Here is a 20,358-nt window from a genome sequence, read left to right as displayed (position 1 = left end):
CGGGAGGGGCCGAGCCGGGTGCCAGCGGGGGGGGGGGCCTGTGCGGCGGGAGGGGCCGAGCCGGGTGCCAGCGGGGGGGGGGGCCTGTGCGGCGGGAGGGGCCGAGCCGGGTGCCAGGCCCCCGTCCCTGCCGGCGGGGGGGCCTGTGCGGCGGGAGGGGGCCGAGCCGGGTGCCAGCGGGGGGGGGGGCCTGTGCGGCGGGAGGGGGCCGAGCCGGGTGCCAGCGGGGGGGGGGCCTGTGCGGCGGGAGGGGGCCGAGCCGGGTGCCAGGCCCCCGTCCCTGCCGGCGGGGGGGGGGCCTGTGCGGCGGGAGGGGCCGAGCCGGGTGCCAGCGGGGGGGCCTGTGCAGCGGGAGGGGGCCGAGCCGGGTGCCAGCGGGGGGGGGGGGGGCCTGTGCGGCGGGAGGGGCCGAGCCGGGTGCCAGCGGGGGGGGGGGGCCTGTGCGGCGGGAGGGGCCGAGCCGGGTGCCAGCGGGGGGGGGGGCCTGTGCGGCGGGAGGGGCCGAGCCGGGTGCCAGCGGGGGGGGGGGCCTGTGCGGCGGGAGGGGACCGAGCCGGGTGCCAGGCCCCCGTCCCTGCTGGCGGGGGGGGGGGGGGCCTGTGCGGCGGGAGGGGCCGAGCCGGGTGCCAGCGGGGGGGGCCTGTGCGGCGGGAGGGGCCGAGCCGGGTGCCAGCGGGGGGGGGGGCCTGTGCGGCGGGAGGGGGCCGAGCCGGGTGCCAGCGGGGGGGGGGGCCTGTGCGGCGGGAGGGGGCCGAGCCGGGTGCCAGCGGGGGGGGGGGGGGCCTGTGCGGCGGGAGGGGCCGAGCCGGGTGCCAGGCCCCCGTCCCTGCCGGCGGAGTCTGCCCAGTCCTGGCTGGTTCCTCCCGTGCTCCGGCCTCGGCGGGGGAAGGAGGCCCAGGCCCTGCTGTGGGCAGTGTCCAGTGATGGCGGGGTGGGTCTTGTCCCAGGAGCAGGCCCAGTCTTGCTACAGTTCCTGGGATAACTGGGAGTCCTGCCTGCCCGGTCACAGAGTCCCGGGGTGGCGAGGGGAGGGGGGGCTTCCTGTGTTTGGATCGGGGCTGCTAACGCCGCGAGCAGAGGTTCCTCCCCCGCCCCGCGCAGGGCAGCCTGACGCCCTCCCGTGGCCCGCGGGCGGCTGCTGCTCCTGTGGCGTGCTGCCCTGCCGACGCCCGGCCCCGGGCACCTTCAGGCAGGGTCCAGCCCCTCCCCATGCCGGGACTTGCTCACTCTCCCATCTGTGGCCGGAGCCAGCCTGGGGGGCGCTGTCCATGTGAGTCCTGACCCTGCTACTGCTTACAGCTCCCACTGGAGCCCGTGGCGCATGGGCCCGGAGCCGCTGTCCCCCTGAACCGCTACGTTGCATTTCTCCTGGGAACTGTCCCTCACTCCCAAGCCGGGCCCCCGTTCCCATTCTAGGATCCCCACACGGTCAGTCCGAGGGCCTGATCCCGGGCCGTGCATGGGGCCTGGTGCAGATCGCTGCAGCCCGTGCCTGGGGCAGTGGCCAGCGGCTGCATGAGAGGCGCTGGGGCTGTGCCGGCAGGAAGCGGGGTCAGGCCGGGCCGTTGGGCCCAGGCCGCCGGGGAGCAGTGATTAGAGCCAAGGGAAATTGTCTAATCTCCTGGCTGGCGGCAGAGCGAGGGGATTTGTTCAGTGCAATCAACGGGGACATGCTGGGAGCGACCGGGCGCCAGGCTCTGCCAGCTGGAGCTGGGTGAGCAAAGACCTTCGCCCTGGGCCAGGCCGGCGGGAGCGTCCGGAGCCCTCGGCCCCCGGGATGCAGCGTGGTCGGGGACGCCCGCTTTCCCGTGTCTGCGCCTACTGCCCGTGGGCCCGGTGCACCTGGCTGCAGGCCACATCCCACAGCCCCTGGGCCCTCCCTTTCTGCACCCCTGGGACCCCAGAATCCCTTGTCCGTGAGTCATTAGTCACGGGTGCGAGATCCTGGCGCTGGGTGAGCTGCCTGCCCGTGGCTGCAGGCGAGGGCTCGGAGGCTGCAGGGACGTTCCCTCCGCCCAGCCGGGGCCTTCTCCCCAAGCAGGCCGTTCCTGGGAGCCAGGGGGCTCGGCTCGATGGCCGTGTGGCCCCCGAGGGCCCTTCCTTCCTTGTCCCGCAGGCACCAGCCGCGTCCCCAGGTGGGGCAAAAAGAGGGAACGTTGCAAAGCCCCCTGGACTTGGTGCTGCCGGGACGGGAACCGGTCATCACTGAATAGTGAGGAGACCTGGCTCCGTGTGGCCAGGTCCCGCCAGAGCTCTGTCATTGCTGAGCCGCTAGAGCAAAGCCTGGGCTCCGGGGAACACGGGCACCCGAGCAGCCCCGAGCCGTGCCTGGCCGCGGGGTGGCGCTGCCTCGCGGGACCTGCCGCCCGGGGATGCCCGTCGGCGCTGTGGGGCTGGGGCCAGGGGCCGGGACCTGCCGCCCAGGGATGCCCGTCGGCGCTGTGGGGCTGGGGCCAGGGGCCGGGACCTGCCGCCCAGGGATGCCCGTCGGCGCTGTGGGGCTGGGGCCAGGGGCCGGGACCTGCCGCCCAGGGATGCCCGTCGGCGCTGTGGGGCTGGGGCCAGGGGCCGGGACCTGCCGCCCAGGGATGCCCGTCGGCGCTGTGGGGGTGGGCTGGGGCCAGGGGCCGGGACTGCCGCCCAGGGATGCCCGTCGGCGCTGTGGGGCTGGGCTGGGGCCAGGGGCCGGGACTGCCGCCCAGGGATGCCCGTCGGCGCTGTGGGGCTGGGGCCAGGGGCCGGGACTGCCGCCCGGGGATGCCCGTCGGCGCTGTGGGGCTGGGGCCAGGGGCCGGGACTGCCGCCCAGGGATGCCCGTCGGCGCTGTGGGGCTGGGCTGGGGCCAGGGGCCGGGACCTGCCGCCCAGGGATGCCCGTCGGCGCTGTGGGGCTGGGGCCAGGGGCTGGGACTGCCGCCCAGGGATGCCCGTCGGCGCTGTGGGGCTGGGGCCAGGGGCCGGGACCTGCCGCCCAGGGATGCCCGTCGGCGCTGTGGGGCTGGGCTGGGGCCAGGGGCCGGGACTGCCGCCCAGGGATGCCCGTCGGCGCTGTGGGGATGGGCTGGGGCCAGGGGCCGGGACCTGCCGCCCAGGGATGCCCGTCGGCGCTGTGGGGCTGGGCTGGGGCCAGGGGCTGGGACTGCCGCCCGGGGATGCCCGTCGGCGCTGTGGGGCTGGGCTGGGGCCAGGGGCCGGGACCTGCCGCCCAGGGATGCCCGTCGGCGCTGTGGGGATGGGCTGGGGCCAGGGGCCGGGACTGCCGCCCAGGGATGCCCGTCGGCGCTGTGGGGCTGGGCTGGGGCCAGGGGCCGGGACCTGCCGCCCAGGGATGCCCGTTGGCGCTGTGGGGCTGGGCTGGGGCCAGGGGCTGGGACTGCCGCCCAGGGATGCCCGTCGGTGCTGTGGGGGTGGGCTGGGGCCAGGGGCCGGGACCTGCCGCCCAGGGATGCCCGTCGGCGCTGTGGGGCTGGGCTGGGGCCAGGGGCCGGGACTGCCGCCCGGGGATGCCCGTCGGCGCTGTGGGGATGGGCTGGGGCCAGGGGCCGGGACTGCCGCCCGGGGATGCCCGTCGGCGCTGTGGGGCTGGGCTGGGGCCAGGGGCCGGGACTGCCGCCCGGGGATGCCCGTCGGCGCTGTGGGGCTGGGGCCAGGGGCCGGGACTGCCGCCCAGGGATGCCCGTCGGCGCTGTGGGGCTGGGCTGGGGCCAGGGGCCAGGACTGTGCTGTCTCTCCCGGTAGCCCTGGCGCTGGAGAGGTGAGATGGCTCCATTAGCCCACTCCCGTAGCCCCATGGCCGTGTGTTCTCCCGGCCCTGTGCAGTCGGGTGCCTGTGATCAGCCCCTGTCCCGCCAGCCGGCCTGGGGGGCTGCTCTGCACCGTGAGCGCCGGGTTTCTGCGTCGCCCGGGGTGGGCCCCGCGGTCTCTGCTGTAGGTTTGCTGGGGGCCTCGGACTGCGTGAGCAGGGCACGGTCACATCTCCCCCCTCTGTCTTCCCCGCCCCTCCCCGGGCTCGCAGGCCGGGTCCTGCCTTTGTCAGATGGAACATGATGTCCAATTAGCGCCGGCGCGGGGACCGGCCGAGTGAAGCGCCCTGGTTAATGAGGCAGCGTTGGAATCAATAACGTAATTGCAACCGTTTGATGGACTTTTATCCAATTGACACTCCTGTGGCCCTGGACGTGCAGTGCATGCGGGCGGGGCTGGCTGGGAGGCAGGGAGGGAGGGAGCAGGCTCCCCTGCTTGGCTGCCTGCTGGGGCAGACGCTGCAGCAGCCTAGGGCCGGAGCCCCTTCTTAGTCCCAGGCCCCATAGCCCCTTGGCTCCCGGCTGCATTGCCAAGAAGGGGGTCGTTACGCACCCCAGAGCGGCCAGGCGGCTCCGAGTAAAGGCCCATCCAGCCAGCGTCCTGTCTGCCGGAGATAGTGAACAGAAACAGGGAATCATCACGTCATCCCTCCCCTGGCAGACAGAGGCCAGGGACCCTCCCTGCCCATCCTGGCTTAAGAGCCATCACCTCCATGGATTCAGCTAACTCTTTCTTGAACCCTGTTCAAGTCTTGACCTTCACAATCTCCTCTGGCGAGGAGTTCCACAGGTTGATTATGCCTTGTGGAAAGAAAAACTTCCTCTTGTTTCTTTTAAATCTACTACTTAGTACGTTCACTTGCTGACCCCTAGTTCTTGTGTTATGGGAGCAGTAAATAAACATGACTGGTGGAAACTATTTTAGAGACCTCTTTTATATCATAGCCCCCTCAGTCTCCTCTTTCCTAAGCTGAAAAGCCCTTGTCTTCTTAATCTCTCCTCACACGGCAGCCGTTCCAAACCCCTCCGCATTTTGGTTGCCCTTTTTTGAACCTTTTCCAATGCCAAGAAATCTTTTTTGAGGCCGGGCGACCACATCTGCCTGCCGTGTGCAAGATGTGGGCATACCATGGCTTTATATAGAGGCAATAAGATATTCTCTGGGAAGCAGTGATCATGAGATGGTCGAGTTCAGGATCCTGATGAAAGGAAGAAAGGAGAGCAGCAAAACACACACCCTGGACTTCAGAAAAGCAGCCTTGAACTCCCTCTGGGAACTGATGGGCATTATCCCTTGGGATGCTAACATGAAGGGGAAAGGATTTTAAAGCCACCTTATTGAAGGCACAGGAACAAAGCATCCCGATGTGCAGTAAGAAAAGCAAATGTGGTAGGCGACCAGCTTGGCTCAGCAGGGAAACCCTTGGTGAGCTCACACACAAAAAGGAAGCTTATAAGAAGTGGAAGCTCGGACGGATGACCAGGGAGGAGTATAAATCTATTGCAGCGGAGTTCTCAGGAAGGCAGAAGTGCGACTGGAATTGCAGCTGGCAAGGGATGTGAAGGATAAGAAGAAAGGTTTCTGCAGGCATGTTAGCAATAAGAGGGTGACCAGAGAGGGGGTGGGGCCCTTACTGGCTGAGGGCGGTACCCTAGTGACAGATGATGTGGGAAAAGCTGAAGTACTCGATGCTTTCTTTACATCTGTCTTCACGCACAAGGTCAGCTCCCAGACACATGCAGTAGGCAAGGCAGTATGGGATGAAGATGGACAGCCCGTGGTGGGTAAAGAACAGGTTAGGAACTATTTAGAAAAGCTAAACATACACAAATCCATGGGTCCGGACTTAGTGCATCCGAGGGTGCTGAGGGAGTTGGCAAATGTCATTGCGGAGCCTTTGGCCATTATCTTTGAAAACTTGTGGAGATCGGGAGAGATCCCGGATGATTGGAAAAAGGCAAATGCAGGGCCCATCTTCAAAAAAGGGAAGAAGGACGATCCAGGGCCAGTCAGCCTTACCTCAGTCCCCTAAAAATCATGGAGGGGATCCCCAAGGAATCCATTTTGAAGCACTTGGAAGAGGGGAAAGTGATCAGGAATAGTCACTTGGATTCACCAAGGGCAAGTCGTGCCTGACCAATCTGATTAGCTTCTCTGACGAGGTAACTGGCTCTGTGGACATGGGAAAGTCAAGGTATATCATATCCACTGCCTTTAGCAAGGCTTTTGATACCGTCTCCCACAATATTCTTGCCAGCAAGTTAAGGAAGCATGGATTGGATAAATGGACTGTAAGATGGACAGAAAGCTGGCTAGACTATTGGGCCCAGCGGGTAGTGATCAACGGCTCGATGTCTGGCTGGCGGTCGGTTTCTAGTGGAGTGCCCCAAGGATCGGTTCTAGGGCCGGTTTTGTTCAACATCTTTACTAACGCCCTGGCTGAGGGGATGGATTGCACCCTCAGCAAGTTTGCAGATGACACTAAGCTAGGGGGAGAGGTAGATACGCTGGAGGGCAGGGAAGGGTCCAGAGTGACCTGGACAGATTAGAGAATTGGGCCAAAAGAAATCTGATGAGGATCAACAAGGACAAGTGCAGAGTCCTGCCTTGGGACGGAGGAATCCCAAGTATTGGTACAGGCTGGGGACCGACTGGCTGAGCAGCAGTTCTGCAGACAGGGACCTGGGGGTTACAGTGGGTGAGAAGCTGGAGATGAGCCAACAGGGGCCCTTGTAGCCAAGAAGGCCAATGGCGTATTGGGGGGCATTAGGAGGAGCCTGGCCAGCAGATCCAGAGATGTCATCATTCCCCTTTATTCGGCTCTGGGGAGGCCACATCTGGAGGATTGTGTCCAGCTCTGGCCCTCCCCCCCCCACATGCTATACAAAGGATGTGGGAGCATGGGAGAGGGGCCAGCAGAGGCGACCAAAATGATTGGGGGCTGGAGCACGTGACGGACGAGGGGAGGCCGAGGGAGTTGGCTTGTTTAGTCTGCACAAGAGCAGAGGGAGGGGGGATTTGAGAGCAGCCTGCAGCTCCCTGCAGGGGGGTCCAGAGAGGCTGTTCTCAGCGGGGGCAGGGGCAGAACAAGGCGCAAGGGGCTCAAGTTGCGGGGGGGGGTCTAAGTTGGCGATTAGGAAAAACGATTTCCCTTGGGGGTGGGAAGCGCTGGGCTGGGTTCCCGGGGGGGGGGGGGGGGGGATCTCCATCCCTAGGGGTGTAAGTCCTGGCCTCACCAGGCCCTGGCTGGGCTGAGTCGGGGCTGGTCCGGCTTTGGCCAGGCCTGCAGGCTCTGCCAGCTGCTCCAGGCTTGTCTTGTGTCCTGCAGGCACGTCCGTGATGCAGGTGATGGCCTCGGATGCCGACGACCCCACGTACGGCAGCAGCGCCAGGGTGGTGTACAGCGTGCTGGACGGGGAGCAGCGCTTCACTGTGGACAGGACAACCGGTGAGTGGCCGGGGGGCTGACACGCCAGCCACCCTGTCTGCAGGAAGGGCGCGGCGGCATTGCGCCTCGCTGGCCCCTCCCGCTTAGCCGAGCCGGCTGGAGAGAGCAGGACGGGGGCGGGAGAGAGCAGGACGGGGGCGGGAGAGAGCAGGACGGGGGCGGGAGAGAGCAGGACGGGGGCGGGAGAGAGCAGGACGGGGGCTGGAGAGGGCAGGACGGGGGCTGGAGAGAGCAGGACGGGGGCTGGAGAGGGCAGGACGGGGGCGGGAGAGGGCAGGACGGGGGCGGGAGAGGGCAGGACGGGGGCGGGAGAGGGCAGGACGCGGGCTGGAGAGGGCAGGACGCGGGCTGGAGAGAGCAGGACGGGGGCGCATGGGAGAGAGCAGGACGGGGGCGCATGGGAGAGAGCAGGACGGGGGCGCATGGGAGAGAGCAGGACGGGGGCGCATGGGAGAGAGCAGGACGGGGGCGCATGGGAGAGAGCAGGACGGGGGCGGGAGAGAGCAGGACGGGGGCGGGAGAGAGCAGGACGGGGGCGGGAGAGAGCAGGACGGGGGCGGGAGAGAGCAGGACGGGGGCTGGAGAGAGCAGGACGCGGGCTGGAGAGAGCAGGATGGGGGCGCATGGAAGAGAGCAGGACGTGGATGCATGGGAGAGAGCAGGACGTGGATGCATGGGAGAGAGCAGGACGGGGGCGGGAGAGAGCAGGACGGGGGCGGGAGAGAGCAGGACGGGGGCGGGAGAGAGCAGGACGGGGGCGGGAGAGGGCAGGACGCGGGCTGGAGAGAGCAGGACGGGGGCGCATGGGAGAGAGCAGGACGGGGGCGCATGGGAGAGAGCAGGACGGGGGCGGGAGAGAGCAGGACGGGGGCGGGAGAGGGCAGGACGGGGGCGGGAGAGAGCAGGACGGGGGCGCATGGGAGAGGGCAGGACGGGGGCTGGAGAGAGCAGGACGGGGGCGCATGGGAGAGAGCAGGACGGGGGCGGGAGAGGGCAGGACGGGGGCGCCTGGGAGAGAGCAGGACGGGGGCGCCTGGGAGAGAGCAGGACGGGGGCGCATGGGAGAGAGCAGGACGGGGGCGGGAGAGAGCAGGACGCCGGGCGGGAGAGAGCAGGACGGGGATGCATGGGAGGGAGCAGGACGGGGATGCATGGGAGGGAGCAGGACGCGGGGCGGGAGGGAGCAGGACGCGGGGCGGGAGAGAGCAGGACGCGGGGCGGGAGAGAGCAGGACGGGGATGCATGGGAGGGAGCAGGACGCGGGGCGGGAGGGAGCAGGACGCGGGGCGGGAGGGAGCAGGACGCGGGGTGGGAGGGAGCAGGGCGGGGGCGGGAGAGGGCAGGACGCGGGGCGGGAGAGGGCAGGACGCGGGGCGGGAGAGGGCAGGACGGGGATGCATGGGAGAGAGCAGGACGGGGGCGGGAGAGGGCAGGACGGGGGCGGGAGAGGGCAGGATGCGGGGCGGGAGAGGGCAGGACGGGGATGCATGGGAGGGAGCAGGATGCGGGGCGGGAGAGGGCAGGACGCGGGGCGGGAGAGGGCAGGACGCGGGGCGGGAGAGAGCAGGACGGGGATGCATGGGAGGGAGCAGGACGCGGGGCGGGAGAGAGCAGGACGCGGGGCGGGAGAGAGCAGGGCGGGGATGCATGGGAGGGAGCAGGACGCGGGGCGGGAGGGAGCAGGACGCGGGGCGGGAGAGAGCAGGACGCGGGGCGGGAGAGAGCAGGACGGGGATGCATGGGAGGGAGCAGGACGCGGGGCGGGAGGGAGCAGGACGGGGATGCATGGGAGGGAGCAGGACGCGGGGCGGGAGGGAGCAGGACGCGGGGCGGGAGGGAGCAGGACGGGGATGCATGGGAGGGAGCAGGACGGGGATGCATGGGAGGGAGCAGGACGCCGGGCGGGAGGGGGCAGGACGGGGGCGGGAGGGAGCAGGACGCGGGGCGGGAGGGAGCAGGACGGGGATGCATGGGAGGGAGCAGGACGCGGGGCGGGAGGGAGCAGGACGCCGGGCGGGAGGGGGCAGGACGGGGGCGGGAGGGAGCAGGACGCGGGGCGGGAGGGAGCAGGACGGGGGCGGGAGGGAGCAGGACGCGGGGCGGGAGGGAGCAGGACGGGGATGCATGGGAGGGAGCAGGACGCGGGGCGGGAGGGAGCAGGACGGGGGCGGGAGAGAGCAGGACGGGGATGCATGGGAGGGAGCAGGACGCGGGGCGGGAGGGAGCAGGACGCGGGGCGGGAGAGGGCAGGATGCGGGGCGGGAGGGAGCAGGACGCGGGGCGGGAGGGAGCAGGACGGGGATGCATGGGAGGGAGCAGGACGCGGGGCGGGAGGGAGCAGGACGGGGATGCATGGGAGAGAGCAGGACGCGGGGCGGGAGGGAGCAGGACGGGGATGCATGGGAGGGAGCAGGACGCGGGGCGGGAGGGAGCAGGATGGGGGCGGGAGGGAGCAGGACGCCGGGCGGGAGGGAGCAGGACGCGGGGCGGGAGGGAGCAGGACGCGGGGCGGGAGAGGGCAGGATGCGGGGCGGGAGGGAGCAGGACGCGGGGCGGGAGGGAGCAGGACGGGGATGCATGGGAGGGAGCAGGACGCGGGGCGGGAGGGAGCAGGACGGGGATGCATGGGAGGGAGCAGGACGCGGGGCGGGAGGGAGCAGGACGGGGATGCATGGGAGAGAGCAGGACGCGGGGCGGGAGGGAGCAGGACGGGGATGCATGGGAGGGAGCAGGACGCGGGGCGGGAGGGAGCAGGACGCCGGGCGGGAGGGAGCAGGACGCGGGGCGGGAGGGAGCAGGGCGGGGGCGGGAGGGGGCAGGACGTGGATGCAACAGCCCCTGTTGTCGGGGCCCAGGGCAGCTCCTTTCCTGCCTGTGCCCCGAGCAGCGAGGTGCCCGTACGGCTGCGCTGTGCTCACCCGGCCCCGAGTGCAGCTCACACGGAAATGGCCTCGAGTAGTCAGCAAAGGAACAGCGGCAGCTGCTCCACCCCTCAGGCAGGCCGGGACACGCGGCTGAGTCCGGGAGGGAAGAGGGAGTGATGCTGGACGGGCCAGGGCCCCGCGGCCTGTGTCCCGCAGTACGAGTGAATGAACCGTCCGGTTCGCCCGTCTCGCTTCGACCTGCCCCTCGCCCGGACAGGCCGGCACCGCCAGACTCCCGCTCGCCACAGGCGGCTTTTCTCTGCCCGGCGTGAGAATACGCTTGTGGGAGTGTTTGGGGGCGCGCACGGGTGTGTGCACAGGGAGTTCACACGAGGGGCGTGCTTGGTGCCCCTGCCCATTTCCATCTTGCAGATGGCAGGGTTGTGAGGCCTAGTGGGAGAGCAGGGGGCTGGGCTACGGGCTGCGGCGGGGGCGCAGCTGCAGGCTGAGGCGGGGCAGGGGACGGGGCTGAGGCAGAGGGTGGGGCTGCGGACTGAGGCAGGGCAGGGGGCGGGGGCTGGGGGATGAGGTGGGGCAGGGGGCGGGGCTGTGGGATGAGGCGGGGCGGGGCTGTGGGATGAGGCGGGGCAGGGGGTGGGGCTGCAGCACGGCAGGGGCAGGGCTGTGGGGGGCAGTGATGGGGCAGGGGGCGGGGACTGGGGAATGAGGCCGGGCAGGGGGCGGGGCTGTGGGATGAGGCGGGGCGGGGCTGTGGGATGAGGCGGGGCAGGGGGTGGGGCTGCAGCACAGCAGGGGCAGGGCTGTGGGGGCAGTGATGGGGCAGGGGGCGGGGACTGGGGAATGAGGCGGAGCAGAGGGCGGGGCTGCGGGATGAGGCGGGGCAGGGGGCGGGGGGATGAGGTGGGGAGGGGGCGGGGCTGCGGGATGAGGCGGGGCAGGGGGCGGGGCTGCAGCACGGCATGGGCAGGGCTGTGGAGGCAGTGATGGGGCACGGGGCGGGGGCTGGGGGATGAGGTGGGGCGGGGGCTGGGGGATGAGGTGGGGAAGGGGGCGGGGCTGCGGGATGAGGCGGGGCAGGGGGCGGGGCTGCAGCACGGCATGGGCAGGGCTGTGGGGGCAGTGATGGGGCAGGGGGCGGGGACTGGGGAATGAGGCGGAGCAGAGGGCGGGGCTGCGGGATGAGGCGGGGCAGGGGGCGGGGCTGCAGCACGGCAGGGGCGGGGCTGTGGAGGCAGTGATGGGGCAGGGGGCGGGGGCTGGGGAATGAGGCGGAGCAGGGGGCGGGGCTGCAGCACGGCAGGGGCGGGGCTCTGGAGGCAGTGATGGGGCAGGGGGCGGGGGCTGGGGGATGAGGCGGAGCAGGGGGCGGGGCTGCGGGATGAGGCGGGGCAGGGGGCGGGGCTGCAGCACGGCAGGGGCGGGGCTGTGGAGGCAGTGATGGGGCAGGGGGCGGGGGCTGGGGGATGAGGTGGAGCAGGGGGCGGGGCTGCGGGATGAGGCGGGGCAGGGGGCGGGGCTGCAGCACGGCAGGGGCGGGGCTGTGGAGGCAGTGATGGGGCAGGGGGCGGGGACTGGGGAATGAGGCGGAGCAGAGGGCGGGGCTGCGGGATGAGGCGGGGCAGGGGGCGGGGCTGCAGCACGGCAGGGGCGGGGCTGTGGAGGCAGTTATGGGGCAGGGGGCGGGGGCTGGGGAATGAGGCGGAGCAGGGGGCGGGGCTGCAGCACGGCAGGGGCGGGGCTCTGGAGGCAGTGATGGGGCAGGGGGCGGGGGCTGGGAGATGAGGCGGAGCAGGGGGCGGGGCTGCGGGATGAGGCGGGGCAGGGGGCGGGGCTGCAGCACGGCAGGGGCGGGGCTGTGTAGGCAGTGATGGGGCAGGGGGCGGGGGCTGGGGGATGAGGCGGAGCAGGGGGCGGGGCTGCGGGATGAGGCGGGGCAGGGGGCGGGGCTGCGGGATGAGGCGGGGCAGGGGGCGGGGCTGCAGCACGGCAGGGGCGGGGCTGTGGAGGCAGTGATGGCCCCCCGGCGCAGCAGAGGCTCCACACGGCGCCTGGTGCCCCCCAAGAGGGACCGGCCGGCGGAGGCTGAGCAGGCCAGTGGCTCGCAGCACGCGGGCCCCAGCCTGAGCTTGCTACAGGCCTGGCGAGTGTGTGGGGCGGCTCTGGCCATTCCTGCCTCTTGGCAGAGCGCCGGGGCGGGGTCTCCGCCTGGCCCCTCAGCTGGAAGCATGGAGCGCAAGTGTCCTGGGAGCCATGTGCCTGCCGAGAACTGGTCCTGCTTTGGTTTTGCCACCCCAGGCACTTCTGCCAGGGGCTGTGGGGCACGGCCTGAGAGTGCCCTGCATAGGCCGGCTCCTGCTGGGGAGCCGTGCTCAGCCTGCGGGCGAGGGCCTGTCGCCCCAGGGCTGGGTGCAGGGGCCTGTCAGGTTAGCTGACCCTGGCTGCTGGATTTATCTTCCCCCTCGCCGGCAGGCGTTGGCTGTGCTGGCCAGGCCCCGGGGCCGGTGTTCCTACGGTGGGTGGCCATGTCGGGTTCCTCTGCCACGGCTCAGGAACCAGAGCTTCCTGCTGTTGGCGGGAGGGGCCGGCCTGTCCCCTCCATCCTTCCTTGGCCCAGGGATCCCTGCAGCCGGCCTGCCCACAGCTGCCAGCTGAACCAGCACAGATCGTAGAAAGAGCTGTGTATCAGGGGACGGCTGTGTGGGGCTGTCAGTGGGCCGGGCGCCGCGCTGTGTGGGGCTGGCTGGGCCGGGTACTGCGCTGTCTGGGGCTGTCGGGGCCAGGTACCGCGCTGAGAGGGGCTGTTGGTGCCAGGTACCAAGCTCTGTGGAGTTGTGGGGGCCAGGAGTGGGGCTGTGGGGGCCGGGCGCCGCGCTGTGTGGGGCTTGCGGGGCCGGGCGCCGCGCTGCGTGCGGCTAGCTGGGCTCGGTACCGTGCTGTGTGGGGCTGGGCCGGGTGCCGCGTTGTGTGGAACTGTTGGAGCCAGGTACTGTGCTGTGCTGTGTGGGGCTGTCGGGGCCGGGTGCCGTGCTGTGTGGGGCTGTCAGGGCCAGGTTCCGTGCTGTGTGGGGCTGTCAGGGCCAGGTTCCGTGCTGTGTGGGGCTGTCAGGGCCAGGTACCGTGCTGTGTGGGGCTGTCAGGGCCAGGTTCCGTGCTGTGTGGGGCTGGGCCGGGTGCCGCGTTGTGTGGAACTGTTGGAGCCAGGTACTGTGCTGTGCTGTGTGGGGCTGTCGGGGCCGGGTGCCGTGCTGTGTGGAACTGTCGGAGCCGGGTACTGTGCTGTGTGGGGCTGTCAGGGCCAGGTACCGTGCTGTGTGGGGCTGGGCCGGGTGCCGCGTTGTGTGGAACTGTTGGAGCCAGGTACTGTGCTGTGCTGTGTGGGGCTGTCAGGGCCAGGTTCCGTGCTGTGTGGGGCTGTCAGGGCCAGGTACCGTGCTGTGTGGGGTTGTCGGGGCCGGGTGCCGTGCTGTGTGGGGCTGTCAGGGCCAGGTTCCGTGCTGTGTGGGGCTGTAGGGGCCGTGTGCTGTGCTGTGGGGGGCTGGGCCAGGTACCGTGCTGTGTGGGGCTGTCAGGGCCAGGTACCGTGCTGTGTGGGGTTGTCGGGGCCGGGTGCCGTGCTGTGTGGGGCTGTCAGGGCCAGGTTCCGTGCTGTGGGGGGCTGTAGGGGCCGTGTGCTGTGCTGTGGGGGGCTGGGCCAGGTACCGTGCTGTGTGGGGCTGTCAGGGCCGGGTGCCGCGCTGTGTGGTGCTGTCGGATCCGGGCGCCGCGCTGTGTGGGGCTGGTTGGGCCGTGCGCTACGCTGCCCGGGGCTGTCAGGGCCGGGCGCCACTCTGTGTGGGGCTCTCAGGGCCGGGCGCCGCACTGTGTGGGGCTGGCTGGGTCAGGTGCTGCACTGTGTGGGGCTGGCTGGGTCGGGTGCTGCACTGTGTGGGGCTGTCGGGGCTGGCTGTGGGGCTGGCTGGGCCGGGCGCCGCTCTGTGTGGGGATGGCAGAGCCAGGTACCGTGCTGTGTGGGGCTGTCGGGGCCGGGTGCCATGCTGTGTGGGGCTGTCAGGGCCAGGTACCGTGCTGTGTGGGGCTGTCAGGGCCAGGTACCGTGCTGTGTGGGGCTGTCGGATCCGGGTGCTGCACTGTGTGGGGCTGGCTGGGTCGGGTGCTGCACTGTGTGGGGTTGGCTGGGTCGGGTGCTGCACTGTGTGGGGCTGTCGGGGGGCCGGGGGCTGCGCTGTATGAAGCTGTTGGGGCCGGGTGCCGCGCAGTGTGGGGCTGGCTGGGCCGGGCGCCGTGCTGTGTGGGGTACTTGGGGCCGGGCGCTGTGCTGCGTGGGGCTGGGCCGGTTCCCACGCTGTGTGGGGCTGTCGGGGCCGGGCTCCGCGCTGTGGGGGGCTGTCGGGCCCGGATATCGCGCTCTGTGGGGCTGGGCCAGGTACGGCGCTGTGGCGGTTTTGGGGGCTGGGTACCGCGCTGTGGGGGGCTGTCGGGGCCAGGTACGGCGCTGTGAGGGGCGGTGGGGACCGAGGACCGTGCTTTCAGGGTATGTGGGGGCCGGGTGGCACGCTGTGTGGGGCTGTCGGGGCCGGGCGCCGCTCTGTGTGGGGCTGTCAGGGCCGGTTACGGCACTGTGTGGGCTGGGTACCGCGCTGTGTGGAGGTTTTGGGGCCGGGCGCCGTGCTGTGTGGGGCTGGCGGGGCCGCGGGTCGCACTGTGGGGGGCTGTCGGGGCCAGGTACTTCTCTGTGTGGGGCTGTCAGGGCCGGGTGCCGCGCCGTGTGGGGCTGGCTGGGCCGTGTGCTGCGCTGTGTGGAGCTGGCGGGGCTGGGTGCCGTGCTGTGTGGGGCTGGCGGGGCCGGGTGCCGTGCTGTGTGGGGCTGTCAGGGCCGGGTGCCGCGCCGTGTGGGGCTGGCTGGGCCGTGTGCTGCTCTGTGTGGGGCTGGCCTGGCCGGGTGCTGCGCTGTGTGGAGCTGGCGGGGCTGGGTGCCGTGCTGTGTGGGGCTGGCGGGGCCGGGTGCCGTGCTGTGTGGGGCTGGCGGGGCCGGGTGCTGTGCTGTGTGGGGCTGGCGGGGCCGGGTGCCGTGCTGTGTGGGGCTGGCGGGGCCGGGTACCGTGCTGTGTGGGGCTGGCTGGGCCGGGCGCCGCTCTGTGTGGGGATGGCAGAGCCAGGTACCGTGCTGTGTGGGGCTGTCGGGGCCGGGTGCCATGCTGTGTGGGGCTGGCCGGGCCGGGTGCCGTGCTATATGGGGCTGGCCGGGCCGGGTGCCGCGCTGTGTGGGGCTGGCCGGGCCGGGTGCCGCGCTGTGGGGGGCTGGCCGGGCCGGGTGCCAAGGTGTGTGGAACTGGATGGGCCGGATACCGCGCTGTGTGGGGCTCTCAGGGGTGTCAGTGGCCCGTGTGCTGCGCTGTGTGGGGCTGTCGGGGCCGGGTACCGTGCTGTGTGGGGCTGTCGGGGCAGGGTGCCACGCTGTGTGGGGCTGCTTGGGCCGTGCGCTACGCTGCCCGGGGCTGTCAGGGCTGGGCGCCACTCTGCGTGCGGCTCTTAGGGTCGGGTGCTGCACTGTGTGGGGCTGGCTGGGTCGGGTGCTGCACTGTGTGGGGCTGGCTGGGTCGGGTGCTGCACTGTGTGGGGCTGTCGGGGCTGGCTGTGGGACTGTGGGGGCCGGGGGCTGCACTGTGTGAAGCTGTTGGGGCCGGGCGCTGCGCTGTGTGGGGTTGGCTGGGCCGGGCGCCACTCTGTGTTGGGATGACAGAGCCAGATGCTGCGCTGTGTGGGGCTGTCGGGGCCGAGTGCCGTGCTGTGTGGGGCTGTCAGGGCCAGGTACCGTGCTCTGTGTTGCTGTCGGGGCCAGGTACCGTGCTGTGTGGGGCTGTCAGGGCCAGGTACCGTGCTGTGTGGGGTTGTCAGGGCCAGGTACCGCGCTGTGTGGGGCTGTCAGGGCCAGGTACCGCGCTGTGTGGGGCTGTCAGGGCCAGGTACCGTGCTGTGTGGGGCTGTCGGGGCCAGGTACCGCGCTGTGTGGGGCTGTCAGGGCCAGGTACCGCGCTGTGTGGGGCTGTCAGGGCCAGGTACCGTGCTGTGTGGGGCTGTCAGGGCCAGGTACCGTGCTGTGTGGGGCTGTCAGAGCCAGGTACCGCGCTGTGTGGGGCTGTCAGGGCCAGGTACCGTGCTGTGTGGGGCTGTCTGGGCAGGGTGCCGCGCTGTGTGGTGCTGTCGGATCTGGGCGCCGCGCTGTGTGGGGCTGTCGGGGCAGGGTGCCACGCTGTGTGGGGCTTGTTGGGCCATGCGCCACGCTGCCCGGGGCTGTCAGGGCCGGGCGCCACTCTGCGTGGGGCTCTCAGGGCCGGGCGCCGCGCTGTGTGGGGCTGGCCGGGCCGGGTGCTGTGCTGTGTGGGGCTGTCGGGGCCGGGTGCCGCGCTGTGTGGGGCTGTCGGGGCCGGGGGCCGTGCTGTGTGGGGCTGTCGGGGCTGGGTGCCGTGCTGTGTGGGGCTGTAGGGGCCGTGTGCTGTGCTGTGGGGGGCTGGGCCAGGTACCGTGCTGTGTGGGGCTGTCGGGGCCAGGTGCCGTGCTGTGTGGGGCTGTCGGGGCCGGGTGCTGTGCTGTGGGGGGCTGGGCCAGGTACCGTGCTGTGTGGGGCTGTAGGGGCCGTGTGCTGTGCTGTGTGGGGCTGTCAGGGCCAGGTACCGTGCTGTGTGGGGCTGTCGGGGCCGGGTGCTGTGCTGTGGGGGGCTGGGCCAGGTACCGTGCTGTGTGGGGCTGTCAGGGCCAGGTACCGTGCTGTGTGGGGCTGTTGGGGCCGGGTGCTGTGCTGTGTGGGGCTGTCAGGGCCAGGTACCGTGCTGTGTGGGGCTGTCGGGGCCGTGTGCTGTGCTGTGGGGGGCTGGGCCAGGTACCGTGCTGTGTGGGGCTGTCTGGGCAGGGTGCCGCGCTGTGTGGGGCTGTCGGGGCAGGGTGCCACGCTGTGTGGGGCTTGTTGGGCCATGCGCCATGCTGCCCGGGGCTGTCAGGGCCGGGCGCCACTCTGCGTGGGGCTCTCAGGGCCGGGTGCCGCGCTGTGTGGGGCTGGCTGGGTCAGGCGCCACTCTGCGTGGGGCTCTCAGGGCCGGGTGCCGCGCTGTGTGGGGCTGGCTGGGTCGGGCGCCACTCTGCGTGGGGCTCTCAGGGCCGGGTGCCGCGCTGTGTGGGGCTGGCTGGGTCGGGCGCCACTCTGCGTGGGGCTCTCAGGGCCGGGTGGCGCGCTGTGTGGGGCTGGCTGGGTCGGGTGCTGCACTGTGTGGGGCTGTCGGGGCTGGGTGTGGGGCTTTGGGGGGCCGGGGGCTGCGCTGTGTGAAGCTGTTGGGGCCGGGTGCCGCGCTGTGTGGGGCTGGCTGGGCCGGGCGCCATGCTCTGTGGGGCACTCGGGGCCAGGCGCTGTGCTGCGTGGGGCTGGCAGGGCCGGGCGCCGCGCTGTGGGGGGCTGTCGGGCCCGGATATAGTGCTCTGTGGGGCTGGGCTAGGTACGGCGCTGTGGCGGTTTTGGGGGCTGGGTACCGCGCTGTGGGGGGCTGTCAGGGCCGGGTATGGCGCTGTGAGGGGCTGTGGGCACCGAGGACCGTGCTTTGGGGGTCTTTGGGGGCCGGGTGGCACGCTGTGTGGGGCTGTCGGGGCCGGGGGTCTCACAGTGGGGGGCTGTCGGGGCCGGGTACCGCGCTGTGTGGGGCTGGGCCAGGTACCGCGCTGTTTGGAGCTATCGGGGCCGGGCGCCGCTCTGTGTGGGGATGTCGGGGCCGGGTGCCGTGCTGTGTGGGGCTGTCGGGGCCGTGTGGTGCTCTGCGTGGGGCTGTCGGGGCCGGGGGTCTCACAGTGGGGGGCTGTCGGGGCCAGGTACCGCGCTGTGTGGGGCTGTGCCAGGTACCGCGCTGTTTGGAGCTATCGGGGCCGGGCGCCGCTCTGTGTGGGGATGTCGGGGCCGGGTGCCGTGCCGTGTGGGGCTGTCGGGGCCGTGTGGTGCTCTGCGTGGGGCTGTCGGGACTGGGTGCCGCACTGCCGGAGGCTGTCAGGGCTGGGTACTGTGCTGTGTGGGGCTGTCAGGGCCGGGTACCACGCTGTGTGGGGCTAGGCCGGTTACGGCGCTGTGTGGGGCTGTGGGGGCTGGGTACCGTGCTGTGTGGAGGTTTCGGGGCCGGGCGCCGCGCTGTGTGGGGCTGTCAGGGCCGGGTACTGCGCTGTGTGGGGCTTGGGCAGGTACCGCTGTGACGGCGCGTTGGGGGTTCCCCGTCTCCTGCACCCCGAAATGGCACAAACAGACTGCACCAGCCAGTGGAATTGAGGGTGGTTTATTGCTCCTCCAGCACAGCGCAGCACAGATGTAATCTGGTTACAGGAACTGGGCTAGGATGCCTCAGGCCCCCTTGAGATGGGGGAGACTGGGCCCCTAAACTCCAGCCCCTTCCCCTAGGCTCTCCTCCATGCCCTCCGACAGCCAGCCACCAACTCCCTCCCTTCCAGCCCTGCCCCCCAGCCAAGGCAGCATTCCACCTTCCTTTGTTCCTCTCCATGGGGGGTGTCTGGCCACTGGTTTGCATAGTGACTCATCCTGTTTTGCTGGGTCGTGGTACCCACAGCAGCCAGTGGGGGTTCCCCCAGAGCCAGCAGCATAGAAACCAGCCAGGTACCCCCACTACGTCACAACCGCACTGTGTGAGGCTGTGGGGGCTGAGCGCCGATCTATGTGGGGCTGTCGGGGCTGGGTACTTCTCTGTGTGGGGCTGTCAGGGCCGGGTGCCGCGCCGCGTGGGGCTGGCTTGGCCGTGTGCTGCCCTGTGTGGGGCTGGCCGGGCCGTGTGCTGCCCTGTGTGGGGCTGGCCGGGCTGGGTGCTGTGCTGTGCTGTGTGGGGCTGGCGGGGCCGGGTGCCGTGCTGTGTGGGGCTGGCGGGGCCGGGTGCCGTGCTGTGTGGGGCTGGCGGGGCCGGGTGCCGTGCTGTGTGGGGCTGGCGGGGCCGGGTGTCGCGCTGTGTGGGACTGGCTGGGCCGTGTGCTGCCCTGTGTGGGGCTGGCCGGGCCGTGTGCTGCCCTGTGTGGGGCTGGCCGGGCCGGGTGCTGTGCTGTGCTGTGTGAGGCTGGCGGGGCCGGGTGTCGCGCCGCGTGGGGCTGGCTTGGCCGTGTGCTGCCCTGTGTGGGGCTGGCCGGGCTGTGTGCTGCCCTGTGTGGGGCTGGCCGGGCTGTGTGCTGCCCTGTGTGGGGCTGGCCGGGCCGGGTGCTGTGCTGTGCTGTGCTGTGCTGTATGGGGCTGGCGGGTCCGGGTGTCGCGCTGTGTGGGACTGGCTGGGCCGTGTGCTGCTCTGTGTGGGGCTGGCGGGGCCGGGTGCCGTGCTGTGTGGGGCTGGCGGGGCCGGGTGCCGTGCTGTGTGGGGCTGGCGGGGCCGGGTGCCGTGCTGTGTGGGGCTGGCGGGGCCGGGTGCCGTGCTGTGTGGGGCTGGCGTGGCCGGGTTCCGTGCTGTGTGGGGCTGGCGGGGCCGGGTGCCGTGCTGTGTGGGGCTGGCGGGGCCGGGTTCCGTGCTGTGTGGGGCTGGCGGGGCTGGGTGCCGTGCTCTGTGGGGCTGGCGGGGCCGGGTTCCGTGCTGTGTGGGGCTGGCGGGGCCGGGTGCCGTGCTCTGTGGGGCTGGCGGGGCCGGGTTCCGTGCTGTGTGGGGCTGTCGGGACCGTGTGCCGCACTGCCTGGAAGCTATCGGGGCTGGGTGCTGCGCTGTTTGGGGCTGTCGGGGCCGGGTGCCGCGCTGTGGGGGCTGTGACGCCCGGGCGCCACGCTGTTTGGGGCTGGGCCGGGTACAGCGCTGTTTGGGGCTGTCGGGGCCGCGGGTCGCACTGTGTGGGGCTGTGGGGGCCAGGTACCGCGCTGTGTGGGGCTGTGGGGGCCAGGTACCGCGCTGTTTGGGGCTGTCGGGGCCGCGGGTCGCACTGTGGGGGGCTGTCGGGGCCGGGTACCGCGCTGTGTGGGGCTGTGGGGGCCAGGTACCGCGCTGTGTGGGGCTGTCGAGGCCGGGTGCCGTGTTGCATGTGGCTGGGCCGGGCGCCGCTCTGTGTGGAGCTCTCGGTTCCAGGTACCGTGTTATGTGGGGCTGGTGGGGCCGTGTGCCGCACTGCCGGAGGCTGTCGGGGCCGGGTGCCGCGCTGTGTGGGGCTGGGCCAGGTACCGCGCTGTTTGGGGCTGTTGGGGCCGGGTACCGCGCTGTGAGGGGCTGGGCCGGGTACCGCG

At 71.2% G+C, this 20,358-nt stretch overlaps 1 protein-coding gene across 2 annotated transcripts in view; it reads left to right on the top strand.

Annotated features, from left to right (window-relative positions):
* CDH22 (cadherin 22) overlaps positions 1-20,358 on the top strand; it is a 108,022-nt gene that overhangs the window by 38,371 nt on the left and 49,293 nt on the right. For both annotated transcript variants that reach the window (XM_075916202.2, XM_075916203.2), the window contains exon 4: positions 7,132-7,251. In XM_075916202.2, coding sequence (XP_075772317.2) covers positions 7,132-7,251 — 120 coding nt within the window. The remainder of the gene's footprint in view (positions 1-7,131; positions 7,252-20,358) is intronic.

Source organism: Pelodiscus sinensis, chromosome 17 (assembly GCF_052426305.1).
Source record: "Pelodiscus sinensis isolate ZL-2025 chromosome 17, ASM5242630v1, whole genome shotgun sequence".
Classification (NCBI taxonomy): domain Eukaryota; kingdom Metazoa; phylum Chordata; order Testudines; family Trionychidae; genus Pelodiscus; species Pelodiscus sinensis.
The sequence above is the reverse complement of the archived record's forward strand: the minus strand, read 5'-3'. Positions and strand labels throughout refer to the sequence as shown.